This window comes from Myotis lucifugus, unplaced genomic scaffold (genome assembly GCF_000147115.1).
Source record: "Myotis lucifugus unplaced genomic scaffold, Myoluc2.0 scaffold_230, whole genome shotgun sequence".
In the NCBI taxonomy this organism is placed as follows: Eukaryota; Metazoa; Chordata; class Mammalia; order Chiroptera; family Vespertilionidae; genus Myotis; species Myotis lucifugus.
In genome coordinates, this window is record NW_005871278.1 from 1,663,086 (window position 1) to 1,685,427 (window position 22,342).

Genomic DNA, 22,342 nt, shown 5'->3' on the forward strand with positions numbered 1-22,342 from the left:
GGACCCTGGGAAATGGGAAAGGCAGAGAGCAGGGCAAACCCATGCGAGGGAGCGAAACCTGGAGCCCACTCCTACGTGAGGAAGACGGGAGCTACGGAGCGTGGGAAGACGGGATGGAGGGCGGTGAGGGCGGCCGCGCAGGGAAGAAGGTGCAGCGATGCGCCGGGAAGTCAGTCGGTACCGAGGAGACCCGGCCGGCGACCTAACCCGAGGGCCGCAGGAGAGGCGAGCGCAGGCACCACCCACGGCCTCCCCGCCAGGGTCCACGTGGGCCAGGGGTGGGGGCCGGACACGCCCCGCGGGCTCACGCGCCCTATCAGCCGCCTCGGGCCGCAGGACACGCCCCCTGTCTCTTCTGGCTGGAGCTTCCCGACCAGCCCTGAACCGCCCCCGGCGCCTGCGCAGTCCCCGGGCCCCGCCCCCGCTCGCCGGCGGGCCCGCCTCAGCCAAGATGGCGGCCTCCTGTGTGTCCTGCGGTGCCGTGGTTTCCCAGCGGCTCCTTCTCCGGCCAAGGGTTAGCCTGGCCCCGAGACAGGTCCTCTGGAAAGCCGCGGAGTTGCAGTCGGTTCCCGGGCCCCAGGTAAGGCTGGGCGGAGGGAGTGCCGGGCCCTGTAGCGCGAGGATAGGGAGCGGGCCCTGCTGTCGCGCGCGCGGGCCTCCCCGCGACCTCGGGTCCCCGGTGCTTGGCGGCAGAGTCGTGAGGTTAGGGAAGCGGGCACTGGTCCCGCGGCCTCTCTGGAGGTGGTTTCTGGGTTCGCGGGGTGTGAGGGGAGTTACCTGGAGCGCCCGCTGGGTCCCTGCGTGAGTGGGGGCGGTCCCGGCCTCCGCGCGCCCTGCCCCGAGGGAGGAGGCCGGCCGGGCGGTGAGCGGACCTGGGCTCTCGCCGTGACCGGAGGGCCAGGTGGGGAAGTCACTCCGTGGGGCGGGCAATGAGTTCAGGGTGCCTCGAATCTGTGCAGCTTCTGTTCTCTTACATTTCCCCAAACTCTGTGGCGAGAGGAAGACAGACTTGCACCTTTCGCTAACCCTGAGGGCGGTGGGAGGCTGCCTTCCACGCGGGGGGTGAGGACGTTCACGGACTCGGGATCCGGAAAGGAGAGCAGGTTTGAGAGGAAGGAAAGGGGTTTCCCTTTGGGTATGTCAGGCCCTGTGGGTGTGCACGTGGGGTTCCAGGAGGCGCGCAGGTGGGGAAGTCTATTCAAGAGGGAACTGGTACGAGCCCTGAGTCGCCCTGTGGGTGAGTGAGGCCCGGGCCACGGTAGGTCGCCGAGCAGAGGTGCTGACGGGGAGCGAGCAGGACAGGGCCCCGAAGGCAGACAGACAGCACAGAAGAACCCCAATGGATGAGCGCGGACCGCAGAGAAGGCAGCGAGCCCGGTGTGGAAAACGGAAAGTGTTTCCGGAAGGAGAGTGCTTAACTTACATATATAGTAGAAATCCCTCCAAGTCATTATGAATCTAACTGCTGTCTAATATTCTTGGTGTGAGTGTGTCAGTGTTAATTTAACAATTGATGGGCATTTGCTTGTTTCCATTTTCTTCCACTAACAAAGTATTCAGTAAACATCCTGGTACAGTTCTTAGGTACTGACTGATGCTTTTGTTTCTGTGGGAGAGAGTTTGAGTTTTGAGGTTATTGCTGCAAAGGATGTATACATCTTAAATTTTTTGCAATATATGTTTTTATTGATTTCAAAGAGGAAGAGAGATAAAGATAGAAATATCAGTAATGAGAGAGAATCATTGACTGGCTGCCTCCTGCACACCCCCTCCTGGGTATTGAGCCCGCAGTCAAACCATGACCTCCTGGTTCATAGGTCAATGCTCAACCACTGAATCACACTAGCCGGGCTACATCTTAAATTTTAATAGATATTCTTACATAGCTTTTCAAAAAGTCTGTAGCAATTTACATTCCATCATTGAATTATGAGTGTGCCCCTTTTTCTATCTACATTAGGTATTACTATGTTTTCAATAAGATGGGTGACAATTTCTCCTTGTTACTGTAATTCTCATCTCCCTGATTATTCTTGAAATAAAGCCTTAGTCCATATGGAAAATGTTTACTGAGCACTTTACTTGAGCCAGACACTGTGAAATAAATAAAAATCAAACAAATACCAGACAGTATGGACCCTTAGCAATCCCCAGATTCCTAAATACCACCCCATTAGGGGGCGGGCTGGCCGGCCAATCTCCTGCAGCCCCTCCCCCTGCCCGGCCCCACCCCAGATCAGCCCCCCCACCCTGATCAGGGGCAGGGACAGCCAGCCAACCACCCATGGCCTCTCCCCCAGGCCGCTGGCCCCGATCAGCACCCCCCACCCCATTCAGGAGAGGGGCCCTCTGGCCAATTGCCCACTGCCCCTCCCCCCAGCTGGCCCTGCCCTGAGCCCTGATCTGGGTGGGCCAGCCAGCCAACTTCCCACCATCTCCTTCTCCTGATAGGCCCAGCCCCAATCTGCCCTGATTCGGGCCAGGCTAGCAGACCCCACCCGTGCCACAAATTCGTGCACTGGGCCTCTAGTATAATAATAGTAAAGTGCTTCTCGTACAGGATAAGTAATTTTTACATTTGTTTAATGTGCTAGTGTATACTAGGTGGTGATATAAACAGTAAATATTGTGGGTCACAGTGAGAAACACTGATACAACAAGGAAAAAGAGACAAGTTTTGTTAAGCAGTGACTTTTGAGTGCTCAATTGGGACCTCACTAGCACATTTCCTCTTGCATACCAATCTTGTGGCACACATGTTTCATATTCCGATATATAATTGCAAATATCTCAATGTCCCAAATTTTGGGTGGAGGAGGGAATCTTGCTCGTGAGTGGCTAAACTTTTTGGATTATAAACCCATGATTATCAGGGATCTATATACAGTGTACTGTAAGATTTACAGAGGTAAATATGGGGGAGCACAGAAGTGCAATGCCTAATTCAAAGGAGTGGTGATGGATAGAGTGGTGGGCAGCTTCTCAGAGGAGGTGAGAGTAGTCTTCAGGAGCAATTAGGAGTTTTGTGAAAAAAGGTATTCTGTTCTAGGAATGTAATAGGTACACAAGGGACAGAGTTGTACAGAGTGGATTTCAATTATAATTGATAGAATGGTGAGAGACAGGATTGGAATGTTTGGCATACTATTTTGCTATACTAAGGAACTTGAAAATTTTTAAAAATCTCTCATATATTAGATTTTTATCTATATAATAAAAGCCTAAGCGACCGTTACGGTGGAACAACCAGTTGCTATGATGCACACTGACCAACAGGGGGCAGACACTCAGCACAGGAGCTGCCCCTGGTGGTCAGTGCTCTCCCACAGCGGGAGCGCCGCTCAGCCAGAAGCCGGGCTCATGGCCGGTGAGAGCAGCAGTGGTGGCAGGAGCCTCTCCTGCCTCTGCAGCAGCGCCAAAGAGCGGCGAGCCAAGCAGTAAGGAGCAAGCAGGCAGGTGGTAAGGAGTGAGCAGGCGGGTGGTTAGGAGCAAGCAGGCAAGCATTTCAGAGCAAGGGGTCCCAGACTGCGAGAGGGATGTCAGCCTGCAGGTGGACATCCCCCGAGGGCTCCTGGACTGCAAGAGAGCGCAGGCTGGGCTGAGGGACCCCCCTTCCCCAGTGCACAAATTTCGTGCACTGGACCTCTAGTATATTATAAGCAGTTTACAGTCATGGTATCCTATAAAGGTTACCCATGAATTCTTAAATCATGTATCAATATAATTTAGGAATGCTAATTTAGCTTTCTATAATATTTATTATTTATAAAAAGGAAAAGCAGTAGACCAATTTCTGTTTTGAAAAATATTACTACAAAATTTTGGTAATATTCCCTCTTTTATTTTTTACTAAGCACTTTCTTAGTGCTTGAACTTTCCATTTTTACTGAGCCAGTATGCTCTTGTTGAATTGAACTGTCTGCCAGAATGATCGATGGCATATGGTTGCTTAGCCCTTGTATATTTTGGTTTTATCGTAGAATCATTGCTATCTTTGTCTTAAGTATCTGTTTTTCTCATCTCTCATCTTATGGGCTCTTGGAGGTTGTAATATCCTATATTTGTACACATTTTCTTTAATCTGTATATGTCTTTACCTTTTCTTTTATTCCTCAAAGTATTTTTTTGCCTTTTCTATTCAAATTAGCAACAGATTCTTTTTGTTCCATTTTTATCCAGTTGAACAAATACTTGATACTTCTGTAATACCATTAAGGTAGTGTGTAGCACTGGCATTTGGCCAAATTTGGGACATCACTGCTTTGTCAGGATGTGTCTGCTTTTTTGGCAACCTGCTGGATTAAAATTACAGTTGCCTGACATACTGATTATCTTTAAAAAGAAACATATCTGTCAAGTTGTATCAATACAGTTCCATGAAAACAAAGTCTGAGGGAAATTCTCTGTCATAGCTTCTCAGATGGAAATAGAATCTGCAGAAAATTTTGTTGGGAGTTGTACTTAGTGGCAAACCAGAATCTCTCCAGGGATTCTTACTGTTCTCAGCTAAAGGTCTAGTCAGTTTGCTTGAAGCCTCATCTTACTTGATGGCTTGTACTGATGAGTAATGGATGCCTTTGAATGTAAGTATTTTTTGTGTGAATTCGTTGCTGAAATAATTCACAACATTTAATAAATATATTTAGTAGTCTGGTGCTGATGTTATGATGGCTTTGTAACTTAGTCATAATTTTCAGCAATATGTACAAATGTTTTTTAAAAGATCCTAAAGAGATTGTTTGAAAAATAGCAAATTAGGAGCATGTTAAAGAAAAAACCCTTTATGAACAACAATAAACATTTTACAGATCTTTTTAACGTCTCATTTATGTTAAAAGTACAAAAGCTACTACCTCATGTCACAAACTCCAGAGAATAGAGAAAGACAAAAAGTAATTTTATATTTTTATTGATTCCAGACAGAAAGGGAGAGGCAGAGAGAGAGAGAAATGGTGAGAGAGAATCATTGATCAGCTGCTTCCTGCATGCCCTCTACTGGGGATCAAGCCCAAAACCCAGGAATCGAACCTGGGACCCTTCAGTCCACAGACTGATGCTCTATCCACTGAGCCAAACCAGCCAACGCAAAAAGTAATTTTAAATCAAGTGAAGAATTGAGTTTTCAAGCCAACAATCAACTCTTTTATTTGAGATGATGCTAAAATGCAGGAACAAAAGAGAAGCAGTGTGAAAAAGAGATAAAGAAAAGACAAAGGAATATTTACTCAATAAAATGGAAGTTATTTTAATTACTTAACACTACCAAGAACATTTTTTTAAATGTTGGGTGAGGGAGAGTTCTGTGAAACAGATATGATTAAAATAAACTGTTACGGAAAGAATTTTGAAGATGGACTAATGATATATAGTGAGAAGCTAAAAACTCAGAATGACTGCAGAATTGGCACTGCAGAGAAAGGGGAAAAACACACACCAAGAAACCAAGGAGTAAATGTTTATAAATCATACAGAATGCAGAAAAAAGGGACAAGAAATAAGACTGAGTGGGGATATATATATATAGAGGACAGAATAATAGATAATTACTGTGATTGAAAAAGGAGATTAAGTAGGTGAAGAGTTCATTGGGTATTGTTTTATTGCTGAAGTTGGTAGGAGAAGTATGTGTAAACATTTTATCAGAGACGTGGATGAAAACTAGTAAAATAAAAACAGGCTATGTACCGTCTAAATTGCCAGATCAAAAGATGAATTTTAAAAAGCACAGACCATATAGCAAAAAAATGAAAACAGGAAGGAAGCATAAAAAATGTAAAGATAAAATAAGATAAAAAAAATAAGACAATATCAAAACCCACTTAAATGGGATAATCTCATATTTTTAAAAAACTCATATTGGGCCAAAAGAACAAAACCTAAGATGACTAAATTTAAATAAAAAATGTGGGCAATGATATTCAAGGGTAGTGCTAATGGGAGTTTAAAATAGAGTTGCAATACTGTGACCCAGTAGAACTGAGTTCAGGATAGAAGTGTTATGTGGGAATGGCACACTTTATAACGCTGAAGGGTACAGTCTGCCTTCAGATAAAACTCTCCTGAACTAAGTAGTGCATTGAGTATACCACTGAAACAAAGGAAATATATAGGAAACAAAAATATAACTGGTGAAAAAAATTTGCACATAGTATAAACCATGTAGATTTCTGTTTCTTTGATATTATTCCCTTGGCTAATATTCAGTATAAATAGCCATATAAGTTTTGTTGTTTTTTTCCTACTTTTTCCCCCTTTGCTCTGTCTACCCTTTACAACCACTGTTTGGATATGAAGTGTGCAGTCCATCAAACCTATCACTTCTCACCCTATAGACCACCTCATGACCTACCTCACAAAAGAAAATAGTGGCCAGAAGATATAAGTAACCTTACTTCTCCACCTACTCACCCTCACAAACTATTTTGCTTCTTTGCATAGAAGAGATGTTTCTCATTGGAACACTAATGCCTGCCATTTCCCCTGCTTCATGTCCTATGTGAGTAACAGACCATATCTCTAGCTCAGATCTTTCCTGTGACACACACACACACACACACACACACACACACACACACACACACAGCCATCTGCCTCCTAGACCCCTCTCCTGAGATGCCCGTAGGCTTCTGGAACCCATCATGCCCAAATGGAACACATCCCTTTCCTCCTTAATGTTCTTCCTCTAGCATTCATTATGTCAGTGAATGGAGCCATGTTCACTGGAAGACTCCTTTTCTCCTCCTGAGGGTTGTGGTTGGTGATTGGTGGGAGCCATGGTGGATTTGTTTGTATTATGAATGGATTGTTTTAGCTATGGACAAAAACATTTGTCATATTATTTACAACACCAGCAGTGTAATCATTTTGGCAATGAACATTTGGAAGAATTAGCTCTACTCTATGACTATTATTTTTATTCCCCAAATTCATACCTTTTACCATGTCTCTTGGGGCAGAAAAGCATTTTCACTTTGAGTATGGGAAGTAACTTTCTCCACTGTTCAGAGAAGACAGTGGGATCTAAAGAAAAGCCTGGGAAAAGATGATAAAACTATTGACATAGGGAATTGGAGCTGGTGGCACTTGGCTGGGGGAGAGGTAGCAGGGGTGTGAAAACAGGCTCTCTATAAAAGGGCAGTCTAACTATATACATAAGCCAATTTGGGTCTTGGTTTTACTCATTGGTAGTAACATTGTGTCTTCATAGAGCATTGTAAGAAAACAATTGTCTGTTCATAATACCAAGAGAAACTGCTCTGTGCTTTCCCAAGGAAAAGTGAACTATAAAGTTTCATGGAATTTTAAATTGCTCTTTCTTACTCATCAAAGAATAATAAGAAACTATTTTATCACTTTAAATTTGTGAGAGTTTGGAACATAATTTTTCTATTAATTGGATATTTTAATATTTGGCCTGAATATTTTTTCCTTTTCTATTGTAACTGTGGTGACAAATTACTATAGAGTTATTTGAATCTCTGATTCTCAAAGGGTTAGGGAATGGATGAGGGAGGGATGGTGCTGGTGGTGTCTCACGTCTTTGTCTCTGTTTCTGTCTCTCTTTGCCTCATTTCCTCTCTCTCCCTCCTCCTCCCCCCATGTTTACTTTGAATTTATATTAGTTCACACAAACACTCCATCCATGCTTTTGTTCCAGCCCTCCGGTCCAGTTTAAGAACCCATTGTGGCCCTCGAGTCAAAAAGTTTGCCCACCCCTGGGTTAGGGAATGGATGAGGGAGGGATCGTACTAGTGGTGTCTCACGTCTTTGTCTCTGTTTCTGTTTCTCTCTCTCTCTTTGCCTCCTTTCCTCTCTCTCCCTCCTTCTCCCCTGCTTGCACTCTCTCTGAAAAGCACTGGAAAAAATTATCCTACAGTGAGGATTAAAATGTATACATACATATATCACAAGTAGCTGAAGTTGATATATCAGTATCAAATATGAATGTGAGTAGTACTTTTGTTTTTAATGTGTTGAAATGCTAGTCACTTAAACTACTTTGTAAGCACAGGCTTTAAAAAGAGATTTTTATGTTTATGAAAAGGGAATGAATGAGTTACTAGGTCTAAATATTGCTTAAGAGTGTTTAAAATTGTTGAGGCAGGAATCAGGTTGAGAACCACAGATTAAAGATTTTGAGAAAAGCCAGGACAAGATCTGTTCTAATTCTCTCCAGCAACTGAATGGCCATTTGAAAACATTTTTCAGGTTCTTTTGGGATTCCTATTGCCACAGCATAAAGGATTCACAGCAGCAAGTGTGATATCATTACTGATAGTTTAAAAGGATGTGAAAGCCCTTATTTCTACAGAGCATATTGAACAAAATTAATACTAAGAAATTGTCTTTATTTTTAGTGAAGCAGTTTCTTCATTGTGTCAATTTAAAATAAGGACCATGGAATAAAGTTTCAAACTAAGCTAAACCTATTACTTTTAAGGCATTCAAAGATAGGCTGCATTTGTACCCTAAACAAGGAGAGGGCCTATATTCTAAGGCAGTGGTTCTCAACCTTCTGGCCCTTTAAATACAGTTCCTCATGTTGTGACCCAACCATAAAATTATTTTCGTTGCTACTTCATAACTGTAATGTTGCTACTGTTATGAATCGTAATCTGATATGCAGGATGGTCTAGGCGACCCCATGAAAGGGTTGTTCGACCGCCAAAGGGGTCGCGACCCACAGGTTGAGAACCGCTGGTCTAAGGGTGCATGTCCCTTTACCCCCACTTCTGCTCGTTAGTTTCTGTCTGCTGGTACCTTTGCCTCTTTTTAAGTAAGTGGCACGGTCACTCTTCATTTCGTGTATGTCAAATATCACAAGTAGCCCTGGCCTGCTTGCTCAGTGGTTAGTGGCCCACAGACCAAAGGATATTTTTTCCATTGCTTTTTAGAGAAAGTGAAAAGGAGGGAGGAAGGGAGGAAAGAGAGAGAGAGAGAGAGAGAGAGAGAGAGAGAGAGAGATTGATTGATTGAGATTGAGTCAGAGACATCGATGTGAGACACATTGACTGGTTGCCTCCCACCCACACCCAGCCAGGACGAACCACAACCAAGGTAACCATAACCGAGGTACCCCCACTGAGGTATGCGCCTTTGACCGGGAATCAACCCCCTGAACAAGTAGCTGAAGTTGATGGATCAGTATCAAATATGGATGTGGGTAGTATTTTTGTTTTTATTGTGTTGAAATGCTAATAATTTAAACTACTTTGTAAGCATAGGCTTTAAAAAACAAGTTTTTGAGCAAGGGACAATTCTAACAGCTTCCTTCACAGGCCCTTTACCTGGTTTGCAGATTCCTGCCAACTGAGTTCTATAATAAAGAAGACAACTATTTGAATATCCCATTTTATTTAGAGACAATGGCCTACAGATCATTGTTTAATATAAATTTTTTTTCTTTTCTTTCCACATATATTTTCTGCTAGATATTGAGGCTAAAACATGTCACAGTTGTAACAACAAAGAAAAATGTTAAAGCCTTAAGACGTGAAACCTACACAGTGGATTTTATTAAAAAGCAGATTGAGGAGTTCAACATAGGGAAGAGACATTTAGCCAACATGATGGGAGAAGATCCAGAAACTTTTACGCAAGAGGATATTGATGTAAGTACAGTTGCTCTGTGGAAAAGTAATTGCTGTAAACTTTTAGATGCTGAAGGCACTGTTCTTCAGCCCGAGCCCTTTAGGTCTGTGTAAATTTTAATCAAACTGTCAGAATAAGGAAAAGTACTTTGCAAGTGGAAACTATGGTTTCAAAGAGAGATTCTACTCTGTATTTGAAGCATAATAAAGTGTGGTGAGTTTTAGATTTCAACTAGAAATGGATGTTTTCCTTGATTTAAGATCATAGGAGCCACTATGAATGCTTATACAGAGTTTGGAAACATTTATCCTGTAGGTAGTCTTAAATTTAGCTTTCTTACAAAATGATAAAACAAATGGTAATGGAAATAGAGTCAGGTTTATAGGAAATCCCATAAATAAATCTAAGCCCAATGTTTTTTATCAACTTAACTATATATTTGAATTTTTAAAGTAACAGCATGTCCTAAGTGATTTGAGAATAGGTTAGAATGCTAGTCACATATCATTCTTGAATTATAATCCTGAGAAAAGTAGTAATAATATTACTTTTATGCTAGACATGCCAAAATAGCTAGCAAAAGAACTTAACAATTTAACAATTTTGAAGATTGTTCTAATTTTATAAAAAGTAACGTATGATATCCAATGGCGATCTATATTTAACAGAATAACATCTTTGTATAAATTTAACATTTTATATTATTTCAAATATATAATTATTTTAATCATTTTGTGTTTTTAGACATTTTAGTTTATTTCCCATCTTTTTGTATGCCTTTCTTAATTATTTGTAAATGGTACTTCAGTATCTTTCTGAGGCACCAGACCAACATGTTTGACTAAGCTAGAAGGATTTCTTATTGCCCTTGTAGGTCCAGGTGACTTAGAGTTATGGACCTCTTAGCTGCTATCCTGTTTTTTGAATTTTATGGTAATCTGGACAGTATTTAGGGATATTGAGAAACCTGTATTTTTATAAGAGTGATTTTAATCAAAGGTCGTGTTCCATTTTTAGAAGAGGAAACTGAGGCACAAAAAATAAGCATCGTATTTAAATATCTAAGTATGGATAAAGGGGAAACATTTAAAACTTCAAACTGTGAACCTTCTATTCTTTCTTCATATCTGCCTCATTTCATAGATAATGGATATCTGACAGTATCCAGAATGTATTACATAATTTTTAGCTACATACTCAAAATATTATGATTTTCAAGAAGAAAGGGGCAACTTTCAACAATAAAGATTTATTTTTAAAAAAGGGCAAAAAGTAACTAGTGTTTGTATACTCAAAAATTTTTTATATTTTAAAGAAGAATTAAAGGACCAAAAACTAAATAAGGTCTTCTTCTGCCTTTAATAACATGTGTTCTTCTAAAACATAAGGGAATAATGAGCATCTTAGCATAGTAGTAATGCTACAGAATTATGTTTTTCAAAGAGAAATACACTTCCATATCTCTGCGCCTCTAAATCTTCTCTCTTGAGATAACTTTTGCTGTTTACTTGTTTTTTGTTTTTGTTTTTGTTTGGTGGCTACTTTATCGAGACATACTTCACATACAATCTCAAGAGTGTACTTCACTGGTTTTTAGCCTGTCCACAGAGGTCTACAGCCATTACCACAGTCTAAGTATAGACCGTTTTCATCGCCCCATAACAAAACTTTGTACCCTGTAGCAACCACTTTTCAACTTCCTCCATTCCTCTCAGCTCTGGGCAACTAATTTCTACTTTATATCTTTATAGATTTGCCTACTCTGGACATTTCACATAAACAAAATCATAATTCTTGGTCTATGGTGATTGGCTTCTTTCACTTAGCATATTGTTTCAAGATTTATCTATGTTTTATCATGTGTCAGTTATGCATTCCTTTTTATTGCCAAATACTTTTCCATTGTATGGATATACTACATTTCTTTTTAATCCAGTCATCAGTTGATGTGCATTTGGATTGTTTCAAATTTTGGCTATTTTGAATTATGCTGCTATAAACGTGTAAAAGTTTTTGTGGCGGTCACATGTTTTCAATTCTCTTGGGTATGTACCTAAGATACCATTGCTAATTCAGAGTCTTGAAGATTTACACGTATGTTTTTTTCTGAGAGGTTTATAGTTTTAGTTTCTTACCTATCTCATACTACCTATAAAAATTACCCCAAAATGAGTCTTTTGTTCATTTTGGGGTAATTTTTATAGGTAGTATGAGATAGGGGTCCAGTGTTATTCTTTTACATGAGGCTATCCAGTTGTCCAGTGGCATTTGTTGAAAAGACTGTTGTTTCGCCATTGAATTGTTTCATCACCCTTAATGAAAATCACTTAGCTGTAAATATAACGGTTTATTTGTGAACTCGAAATTATGTTTTATTGATATGTATGTTTATAGTTACATCAGTATTCACTCTCTTGATTACTGTAGCTTTGCAATAAATTTTGAAATTGGGAACTACTCCTACTTTGTTCATCTGTTTCAATAACATTTTTGCTATTCTGTGCCCCTTGAATTTCCTTAAGAATTTTAGGATGAGCTTGTCAGTTTCTATAAAGAGCCAGCTAGTATTTTAAAAGAGATTGTGTTGAATCTCTAGGTCAGTGATGGCGAACCTTTTGAGCTCGGCGTGTCAGCATTTTGAAAAACCCTAACTTAACTCTGGTGCCGTGTCACATATAGAAATTTTTTTATATTTGCAACCATAGTAAAACAAAGACTTATATTTTTGATATTTATTTTATATATTTAAATGCCATTTAACAAAGAAAAATCAACCAAAAAAATGAGTTCACGTGTCACCTCTGACACGCGTGTCATAGGTTCGCCATCACTGCAGGTCAATTTTGGGAGTATTGCCATCCTAATATTATCTACTGATCTGTAAACATGGATGTCTTTCAGTTTATTTAGATCTTTAATTTCTTTCAGTGATAAGTTTCCAGAGTTTAAGTTTGGCATTGTTTTTCTAATGCTTAAATTAAAATCATTAATTTCTTTTTAAAATTTTAAGTGGAATTGTTTTCTTTCTTTTATTTTTTTTTAATTTATTTTATTGATTTTTTACAGAGAGGAAGAGAGAGGGATAGAGAGTTAGAAACATCGATGAGAGAGAAACAGCAATCAGCTGCCTCCTACACACCCCCTACTGGGGATGTGCCCGCAACCAAGGTACATGCCCTTGACCGGAATCGAACCTGGGGCCCTTCAGTCTGCAGGCCAACGCTCTATCCACTGAGCCAAACCAGTTAGGGCTCTTTTTAGATTCTTTATTGCAAGTGATTGAAATACAATTAATTTTTGAATATCGATCTTGAATCTTTCAATGTTGCTGAATTCATTTACTAATTCTTAAAGTTTTTTAGTGGATTCCTTAGGATTTTATGTGTTCAAAATGTCACCTGCAAATAGAAATAGGTATAGTTTTTCTTCTTTTCAGTCTGGATGCCTAATTGCCCTGGCTAGCATCTCCAACAATGTTGAGTAGACATGATGAGAGTGGACATCCTCATCTTGTTCTGATCTTAGGGGAAACCTTCCGGTTTTCACCATTAAATATGATGTTAGCCAGGGGGTTTTTTGTAGATGCTCTTTATCAGATACAGGAAATTCCTTCCATATATAGTTTGTTGAACATATTTATCATAAAATGATGTGGGATATTGCCAAATGCTTTTTCTGCTTTTATTGAGATGATCATTTCTTTTATTGGTATGGTATATCATGTTAATTGATTTTTTCTTTATCTTTATTAAATTGAAATAGTATCAATTACTTTCATATTGTTAGTATTGAAGAGATAAGCAAGCCTCCCCAAAAGCTTATGACATAACAAATCATAGAGTCAGTCATAAAGCACAGTCTTATATTGTTACCTATAGATTTGTTCTAGGAATGATAGAAGCAAATCTAGATTTTTGTTTGTTTTTTAATATTGCTCAATGAAACATTACTTATTAATAGTAAAACTTCTAACAGGACCTAACACAACGTATAGGATGTCAATTAAGGTTCATAAGAATCATATTTTATTCTGTATCATACTTTTTGTTCATATACATATATTAGACATTTTATTCATAAACATGTAAGGATTTTTTAACAAGAAGATTTTTAGATTAGATTTTTTAAATGTATTTGGGGTTATATAAACTTCAGGTGCACAGTTTATAATATGGCATCTGCATACTCCATTGTGTGCTCACTATATGATGTCTGTCACCATATATTTGACTGCCTTTACCCTCTTTTTTTTTTATTCTGTATCAAATTTAATTAAAACTTTAAAACAGTGATTTTCCACCAGTGTGCCACAAGAATTTTTAAAGCCTATGATATCTGACTATTTAGTCAGGGGCACTGACTTTTTCCTTTAGATTGTTAAAAAAATGACAACAGCCAACACAACAATAGCTGTCTGATGTGAAAGAATCAAAATTATACCTTTTTTTTTTGTCAGATTGGCAAAAAATATAATATGGTTTTTGGTGTGCCACACAATGTTAGTAATTAGTTGACTAGTATGTGTGCTATGATATAAAAATGGTTGAAAATCGCTGCTTTAAAGAATATAGGTTATTTGGTTTTTTGGTGTGTGTTTTGTTTTTTTTTTTACATTGATTGATTTGAGTGTTTAACTTTGTGTTCCTGGAATAAACCCCACTCTGTCAATGTGGATAATAATTTTTTATGTGTTTCTGGATTAGGCTTGCTAGCATTTTGCTAAGTTTTACTTCTAATTGATACTGGTCTGTAGTTTTAATGTCTTTGTCTGATTTTGACATCAGAGTAATATTGGCCTCATAGAATGAGTTGGGAAATGATCTCTTCCATTTTTAGAAGAGTTTGTGAAGAATTGGTAGTAATTCTTTAAATATCTGGTTGAATTAGTGAAGCTATCTGGGCCTGGCACTTTTGTAGGGAGGATAAAACTGGTTTTAAAATTACTTTTAAAATTAATTTGCTTTTTTTTTTTAAACCCGAGGATATGTTTTTATTAAATTTAGAGAGAAATGAAGAGAGGGGGAGAGAGGGAAAAACATCGATTGGTTGCCTTTCATATATACCCTAACTGGGATCAAACCCGAAACCTGGGTATGTGCTCTGACGGGGAATTGAACCCTCGACCCTTCGGTGCAGGGGAGAACACTCCCACCAATTGAGCCACACTGGCCAGGGCTTGTTGTTTGCTTTTTAAAATGGTCCTCCCCTCTCTCCTGTGACCTCTGTGTTCCTGAGTTCTCTGCAAGATCCCACTATCTAACTGACTTTACCCGCCTTTACAACCTTTTGGGATGTACGAATGGCATATTTAGCTCACTGAGAGAAACAGAATCAGTCAACAGGTTTGTAATTCTATCTGAAGGGATAAACATTTTCACAGCCTAAGTATAAAAATGAATTAGGTTGTTTGGGATGGTTAGTTCATTGCTTGGATATTTAATCAGAATATTACTTAGGGATGTTAAAATTATTTTTATGAGAATTTAATTTCTACAAAGTAGACATGATCTATAAATTAATTCAATCCAGTTAACTCATTAAAAGTCTAGGCTCACTGTATGTATAATGTTCATGTAGGTAAATTAGGTGCCATTGTATTTAGATTAAACCATTTATTCTTTTATATATTGGAAAGTTTTTTTCTACTGCTTATTAACAATTGCTAAAGTAATGATAGTCAAAACCATCTATGAAATGAATTTAAGTAATTATTTTTAAGATTTAAAATCTCTGCCCTGGCCAGTGGTCAGAGTGTCGGCCCGTGCACCAAAGGGTTATGGGTTCAATTCCTGGTCAAGGGCACAAACCTGGGTGTGTGTGTCTCTCCCTCCCCTTCTCCTTCCTCCCTCCTCTCCACTGGCTCTTAAAAGCAGTGGGGAAAATATCCTCGGGTGAGGATTAACAACAACAAAAAAATGTTTTCTTAAGTATCTATTTTCATATATGAAATATCTTTAAATTTTTTTTGTTAAGGTGTTTACAACAGACATACATTGGTATTTCCATCTAGAGTATACTTTTTATATTATTTAGAGAAATCTTAAAGGATTCTATCATTCAGTCAGAGACAATATGTTTAGTTCTGGTTTTTAAAATATGGAATTGTTTTCCAGAGAAGACATGTTAAACATCACTATGTAAATGTAGTAGATGTTAGCTATTTTGTACTTTTAAAACTGTATGTGTGTGTATGTATATATGGTGAAAGTAAGTTGATGTAATTTTGTGTCATTGTGCTAATAGAATATAACTTTTAAAAATCTTCCTTAGATTTAGGAAAAAAAGTAATGAAATCATGAATTAATATGAAAAAATATCTAATTACTTGTTTACAGTATAGAGGATCTTCTTAAATGAAGCTTAATTTCTTGTATTGTGAGGGATATAGATGCAGAGCATGTGCAACTTGTTAAGTGGATTTTTAAAAAAATAAGTTCATTGTTGTTGAAGTGATGTTGTAGGAAGATGCAGAGATTTTTTGTGGTGTCACTAACTAGCACTGTAATATTAGCAAGTCACAGCATTCTGTCACTTGTTTTTCTGGTCTCTAAAGTAATACCAGCTGCTTGCCTAACTAAGAATATAGGAATGTGAGATTAATGCAGTGTATTAATAAATAAATAAAATCTACCATAACCTGAATCACTTCCTAGTTTTCTAATTTCCTTTGCAACACAAATCTTCCATGCCATCTGACACTGAATGTTGGGGAGAATAATCTGAAATACTGTTGAGTACATTGATTTATCACTGAGTGACATAAACTGGAGGTTGTGTTGTATAATGGGTTGGTGTTTTGTCTCACCTCACTAAAAGCCCGTGTGAGGGAGTGTTGCCATTTTCCTGACACCAGTGACCTAATTCTGCTGTGCTAGACCTTCCTCAAGTGATTGATCTGCTTCACTAAGTCTCACGTATTATATCAATTAACTCTTGGCATTTTATTAAATTTAGTGGACCCCGGTTGGCATCTGAGTAGATATGAAAGCAAAGAGGACAGTGACAACCAACTGTTATCAAGGCATTAAAATTATACACCCATTCTGGTTCCTCTTTTCAAAACTATTTTTATAAGAGGTTTCAGCTGTGTGTATAACTTGAAAGACATAACTGATGAGTCTTATTTAATTTCCATACTGACATAATGTTTAATATTTCTAAACACAAAAATAAATGGTTTGATATCCAAAATCAGGAAAATACGTTAAGCCTCCAAATAGTCTTTGGAAGAGCATTGCAGTTGCTGCTATATCGAATTTACAATGCTTTGTATAATGTGCTTGGCTTTTAACATATAAATTAAAACCAGGTTCAGTAATTTTTCTTTTATTTAATATGATCATGAAATTAGTCCACATAACGAAATTTTTCCGAAAAGGGAATCCTATTTTTAATGATTTGTAATGAAAAATGCCACCACTTACTAAACATTGCTTATACATGTTCAGTTTGCTGTCTGGGAACCTGATACACATTATCACATTTAATGTTTATAAAATCTGTATGGGGTAGTAAGTATTCATTGTTGAAGAAACCAAAGCTATACAAGGTCTTTCTGAACCCAAAGGCTATTTTTCTATACTTTCAAAGATTATTGTTTTGGGTAACATTTTCTAAGATAAGTTGTAGTTTCCCCAACCTTATATGTAGAGTTTAGTGAGTATAACTTAATCTTACAGTGCCTTAGGATTTTCCTTTATAGTATGGTTGTTAAACAATGATACCCGACTGTGGCTCATAGTGAATGTTTGTTCCTGTACTGAATGGCCTGGCTGTGCTTTATTCTGGATCCTGCCATCTCCTTTCCTATCAAAATGTCCATGTATATGTGTCTGCCTCTAGCCTTCCTCATGACTTCCAGCCTTCTAGCATAACTAGACTTGTTAGGTATGTGAGTTAAAACTAAGGGCCATTGGCCTCAGCATGAGGACCTATATGACCTTCCTGCTAAATAAAATCATGAATTTATGTCAGCTATTTCTGCTCTTCATAGGCTTTTTTGTTGTTGATTTCTAAGTTTACAACTTTGTTCCCGAAGATTGAGCTTGAATAGAATTCTGGCCTCTGGCCTCACTGAGTGTAGCGTATATAACTTACGTCTGAAAGTTGTATTTAGCTAATCTTACATGCTAGTATAGCCTTAACTTAATAAGGCTTTAAAAAGAGTTAAGTTACATTAGTTAGAAGATTTTAAATTATTAAACCTACAGCTTGTGTATCTGCTACATTTTTTTTGCAGAATTTGCTATATTTAATGCTCAATCTTGATATTAAATTTATATGAAAAAAATATTTTTAGTTGGTAAAATACCAAATTAGCTAAAAAGAAATTGGTCATGGACAGGTATAGATTTTCTCCATTTCAAAAAGTTTAATTTTTGGCTGATTTTTTAAAGTATATTGAAAAAAAAAGAAACCACTTATTGCTCTTTCACGGTAAACCACTATGGTGTTACTGATAACCTTCAGAAAATCTAATAAGAGAAAACACAGGTCCCTCTAACAATGAGTAGTGTATATGGTGTCTTGCTGGAAGTGCTTAGAATACAAGCTAAATATTTTGAAAATAGATCGTAATACAGTGGTTCTCAACTCCTGTTCTATAAACCATTCACTGGTAACTGCCAAATGCTGATTAGTGTATATAAAAGAAGTATTTTTGGCTGTAACAGTATATATTATTATGAGGGGGAACCTGTCAACTGAACATTGAGCTGAGTGGGTTTTGTAATTCAATGTAAAGCCGTTACACTTTGGTCAAAACAAGAACCATCCTATATAATAAAGAGCTAATATGCTAATTAGACTGAACAGCAGAACGTCGGGATGACATTCTGGACGACCATCTAGACCAGTGGTTCTCAACCTGTGGGTCGCGACCCCTTTGGCAGTCGAACGACCCTTTCACAGGGGTCGCCTAAGACCATCCTGCATATCAGATATTTCCATTACGATTCCTAACAGTAGCAACATTACAGTTATGAAGTAGCAACGAAATAATTTTATGGTTGGGTCACAACATGAGGAACTGTATTTAAAGGGCCAGAAGGTTGAGAACCACTGATCTAGACAAACTTTTGGACGAAGCCGGGGCTGCGAGGGCTGAGCCCCTTGCACAAAATTCGGTGCATCAGGCCTCTAGTAAAGAAATAAACCTCATAGTCTGTCACAGAGGCAGGGCAGAAAACACTTGTCTTTAAAGAGTGACCGAGGCTAAAGACTGGCCAGTGAATAGTCAGTGTCCATAGAATTTTATAGACATTATAACTCATTGTTATGCTAGAGTAGATTCATTGCTAACATGTTTAATATTGTTTAGTCTTTTAATCCTTTCACATGTACCATCAAAAATCATTTTTTTCAAAATCATGCTATAAACACAGAGAAGTTGAGGGCCACTGATATTTGCATTTTCTTTTTTGAATTAGGCAGTATCAGTCATAAATATTTTGGAGACATTTCAGTTATATTAAATAATATGAATGCAGAATTGCATTTACATATACTAATGTCTTTATTTGGGAATTAAAAGTTAACTTCTACATTACTACAGAATTTCAGGAAAAAAGCCAGCAAATTGATATATAACACTGTTGAAGTCTACCAATTACTTTTTAATTGGTACTATAGACCTCATTTTGAAACCAGAATGTTTTATTCTCCTAAGTGTGAATATGCTGTATGAAGTTTCCCTAATTGATTTGCTGTGCCCATTCCATTTGATGTATCATTTTTCACAATATTTCATAATTTGTGCTCACTTCTAATGAACAGAGTCGTTAGGACAGGCATGTCTAAGTACAACTGACAGTTAACATTAGGTGCCAGATGCAGTTTATAAAGTAATGTAGAAATGTAGAGAACAGTTTAAATAAATTAGCACCTGTACATTAGTCTCACTTGCTGGTAATTTATAAGCGCATCAGTAGAGATGACATTTAGGTAAGTCATTGATCAAGTTAACAGCTGCAAACCCACTGCCCAGCTGGGATACCTAATTAATTGAGATTGCATTCCTGACCCAGAGCTTCTCCTGGGTTCAGCCTGCAGTCCTTTTATACTTTGACATAAAACTAAGAATATAGTTAAATATTCTGTCTTCATTTCAGGGAACCAATATTCAGTTACCAATATTCTAGTTAAAATCTAAAAAAGTAAGAATTATGTTTACAAATGAGAATTACTCCATGACTTATTTGAATTAATTTACAAAAATTTTTAAATTCTTTACTTTTGTCAGTACTTTTTGTTTTAGATTCAAGTAAGTCTTACTGTAGTCTAACAAATCTCTAAAGAATTCTATCTATACTTATCATTAAATGTATATAGATGCTTTTCAATGTACGATAATGTTACATCTTAATAAACCTATTGGTAAGCTGAAAATATGTCAGAAATAGAATGTTTTAAAAAAAGACAGACTACACCTAACATACTGAACATCATAGCTTATTAGCCAGCCTACCTTAAACGTGCTCAGAACACTTACCTTAGCCTATAGTTGGGCAAAATCAGCTCACACAATGAACATACTGTGGAGTGTGTTGGTCCTTTACCCTTGTGATGGTCTGGCAGGCTGGGAACTGTGGCCACTGCCACTGCCCAGCCTCAGGGGAGAGTATCATACTGCATATTGCTAGCCTGGGAAAAGATCAAAATTGGAAGTATAGTTTCTACTGAATGTGTATTGCTTTTGCACCTGTGTAAAGTCAAAAAATTGTAAGTCAAACCATAATCAGTTGGGGACCATCTGAACTTCACCATTTTTTTTCTCAGAAGAAGCAGGAGTTTTTTTGTGTTTTGTTTTTGTGCTAACCAATCATCAACCAAAGCCATGTATGTAACAATTTTTTCAAGTGTGAGAAAAGTTTAAAAGAACTTTGCTAAGTTGAATTCCATAAAAATTGAAGTACTTAATATAGGAACTATTAAGGTTGAACTTATTATAGGAAAACATCCTTTGTTTTCTATTTCTGTGGCTCAGATTTTTTTCTCTGTGAATATAAAGCTGAAAGATTAAGGCATCAACAACCTTAAATCAGAGTAAAGTAATAATTTTGTATATATTTCTACCTGTTCATGGATGTTGATATTTGAATACCAGTGTGTTAACTACAGGCCACATCTAAAGTCTGGTTCCTAAGCTGAGAAAAGGTCTCTTGACACACAAACGATAATTCTTAAACAAAAATATTAGGCTAGTAATACTGTATTCAAGCTTCTTGAAAAATCATTGAGTTCCAACTGATAGACATATTTTTTATTTTTGTGCAAGGATTAGGTTTCTTAGTCTAAAGAAAAGATTGAGTAGATTATTCAGAAGTGAAAAAGTATTTATTTCAGATAATTATGAAATTTCTGTTAATTCTGTCATGGTTGATAAACTTGGTCCAGGTGGGCCAAACCCCAGTTCGGATATGGAATGCCAATTTTCTGTAATATTAAGGCACCTGACGGCCTACGCTGTTTCCTGCTGATTCTTTTCCCCTTGTGCCTGGGAGGTGCCACATATGAACCAGGGCGTGATAACACAGAGCAGTTGACAGATAGGTGAACATTAGCAAAGAGTCAAGTGTTTCCTCCAGTGGCTTTCTGGTTGACTTAATTTCACCTATCATAATATTTCAATTCTGCATTTTTATTGTGCTGAGATAGGTCTTTTTGAATAACATTGCCAGAAAACTTCTAAAAAAGCCCAAGTATTTTTACACTTTCTTTACGTTTGTTTCTTATTTTCTTTTCCAGCTGTACTTCTGAACCTTTCCTAACCAAATCTTTACCTTAATTTAAAATTATATATGAAATCGTTCATTTATTCCCAACCATGTTACTTATTCGTTATTATAATTCTTATCTGAAATACTCTCTTTAGCTTTATGTTGAATTGGAAAATTGTAATTTTGAGAAGCCCCAAAGACTCAAGAAATCAGCCTGTGGAAAATTTTATCTTCCATGAAATGTTTCCCAGTGTGGGACAGAGGCTGTCCGGTGTAAGGAGTGAAGGCAAAGTTGTCTACCATCTGCAAGCAGAGCTTGGGAACTCTCTTGAGCTTTTTGAGAGGAACTGCTTGAGGAAGCCAAAGGGGCAAACTACTAGGGGTAAGGGTAGAGGTGGAGAGTTTAAATTATATTTGGAAGGGCTTGAACAGATCCCTTTCTACTAAAATCAATGTCAATGCCCTAATAAACCAATTTAGGGCCATGGAGTATACTTGCCACTGACCTAATTTCTCCTAGCCTGGCCTTGAATTAGGGCCCAGTAATCCTGGTCAAGTAAGGTGAAATCTTAACATTGGGACTTGTGGGGTGGGAAAGGAGGAAAGCTGTTGTACTCCTTTAGTGGGTCTTCCTCCCATTACAAGGCAAATTGGGATCAGTGCCCTTGTAGCTATACAGAGCTTCCAGTAACAAGAGATTGCAGTAACTCCAACAAGATCGTGCTGGTGACATTGGTGCTGAAACAGATGACTGCAGTACACGTATTGTCATGCTGTATAGACATGTAGACTTTCCAGTAGCTGCATCACTACCAGCAGCAGGCTTTGGAAAGAAAGATGATATGCCCCTTCCTCCCCCTACCATCCCCATCCCTACTTTGAAGATGGTGGTAGGAAAGAGTTACTCTGGACTTGGACTGAAAGTCACAATGGAGAGCCAGGAGGGCACTGCCTTGCAGGCATGTTGCAAACAAAGCCCTGTTCTTGCAGGATCATGTGCCTTCAGGTGAGCCTCCTAGGAAACGAGGAGGTGG

The 22,342-nt window shown here is 38.2% G+C and overlaps 1 protein-coding gene across 2 annotated transcripts in view; it reads left to right on the forward strand.

The window, feature by feature from the left end:
* Positions 1-422: 422 nt before the first annotated feature.
* The window catches only part of MRPS9 (mitochondrial ribosomal protein S9), a 65,780-nt gene continuing 43,860 nt past the window's right edge, over positions 423-22,342 (forward strand). For both annotated transcript variants that reach the window (XM_023762080.1, XM_006098350.3), the window contains exons 1-2: positions 423-580; positions 9,432-9,611. In XM_023762080.1, coding sequence (XP_023617848.1) covers positions 452-580; positions 9,432-9,611 — 309 coding nt within the window. In that variant the 5' untranslated portion in view covers positions 423-451. The remainder of the gene's footprint in view (positions 581-9,431; positions 9,612-22,342) is intronic.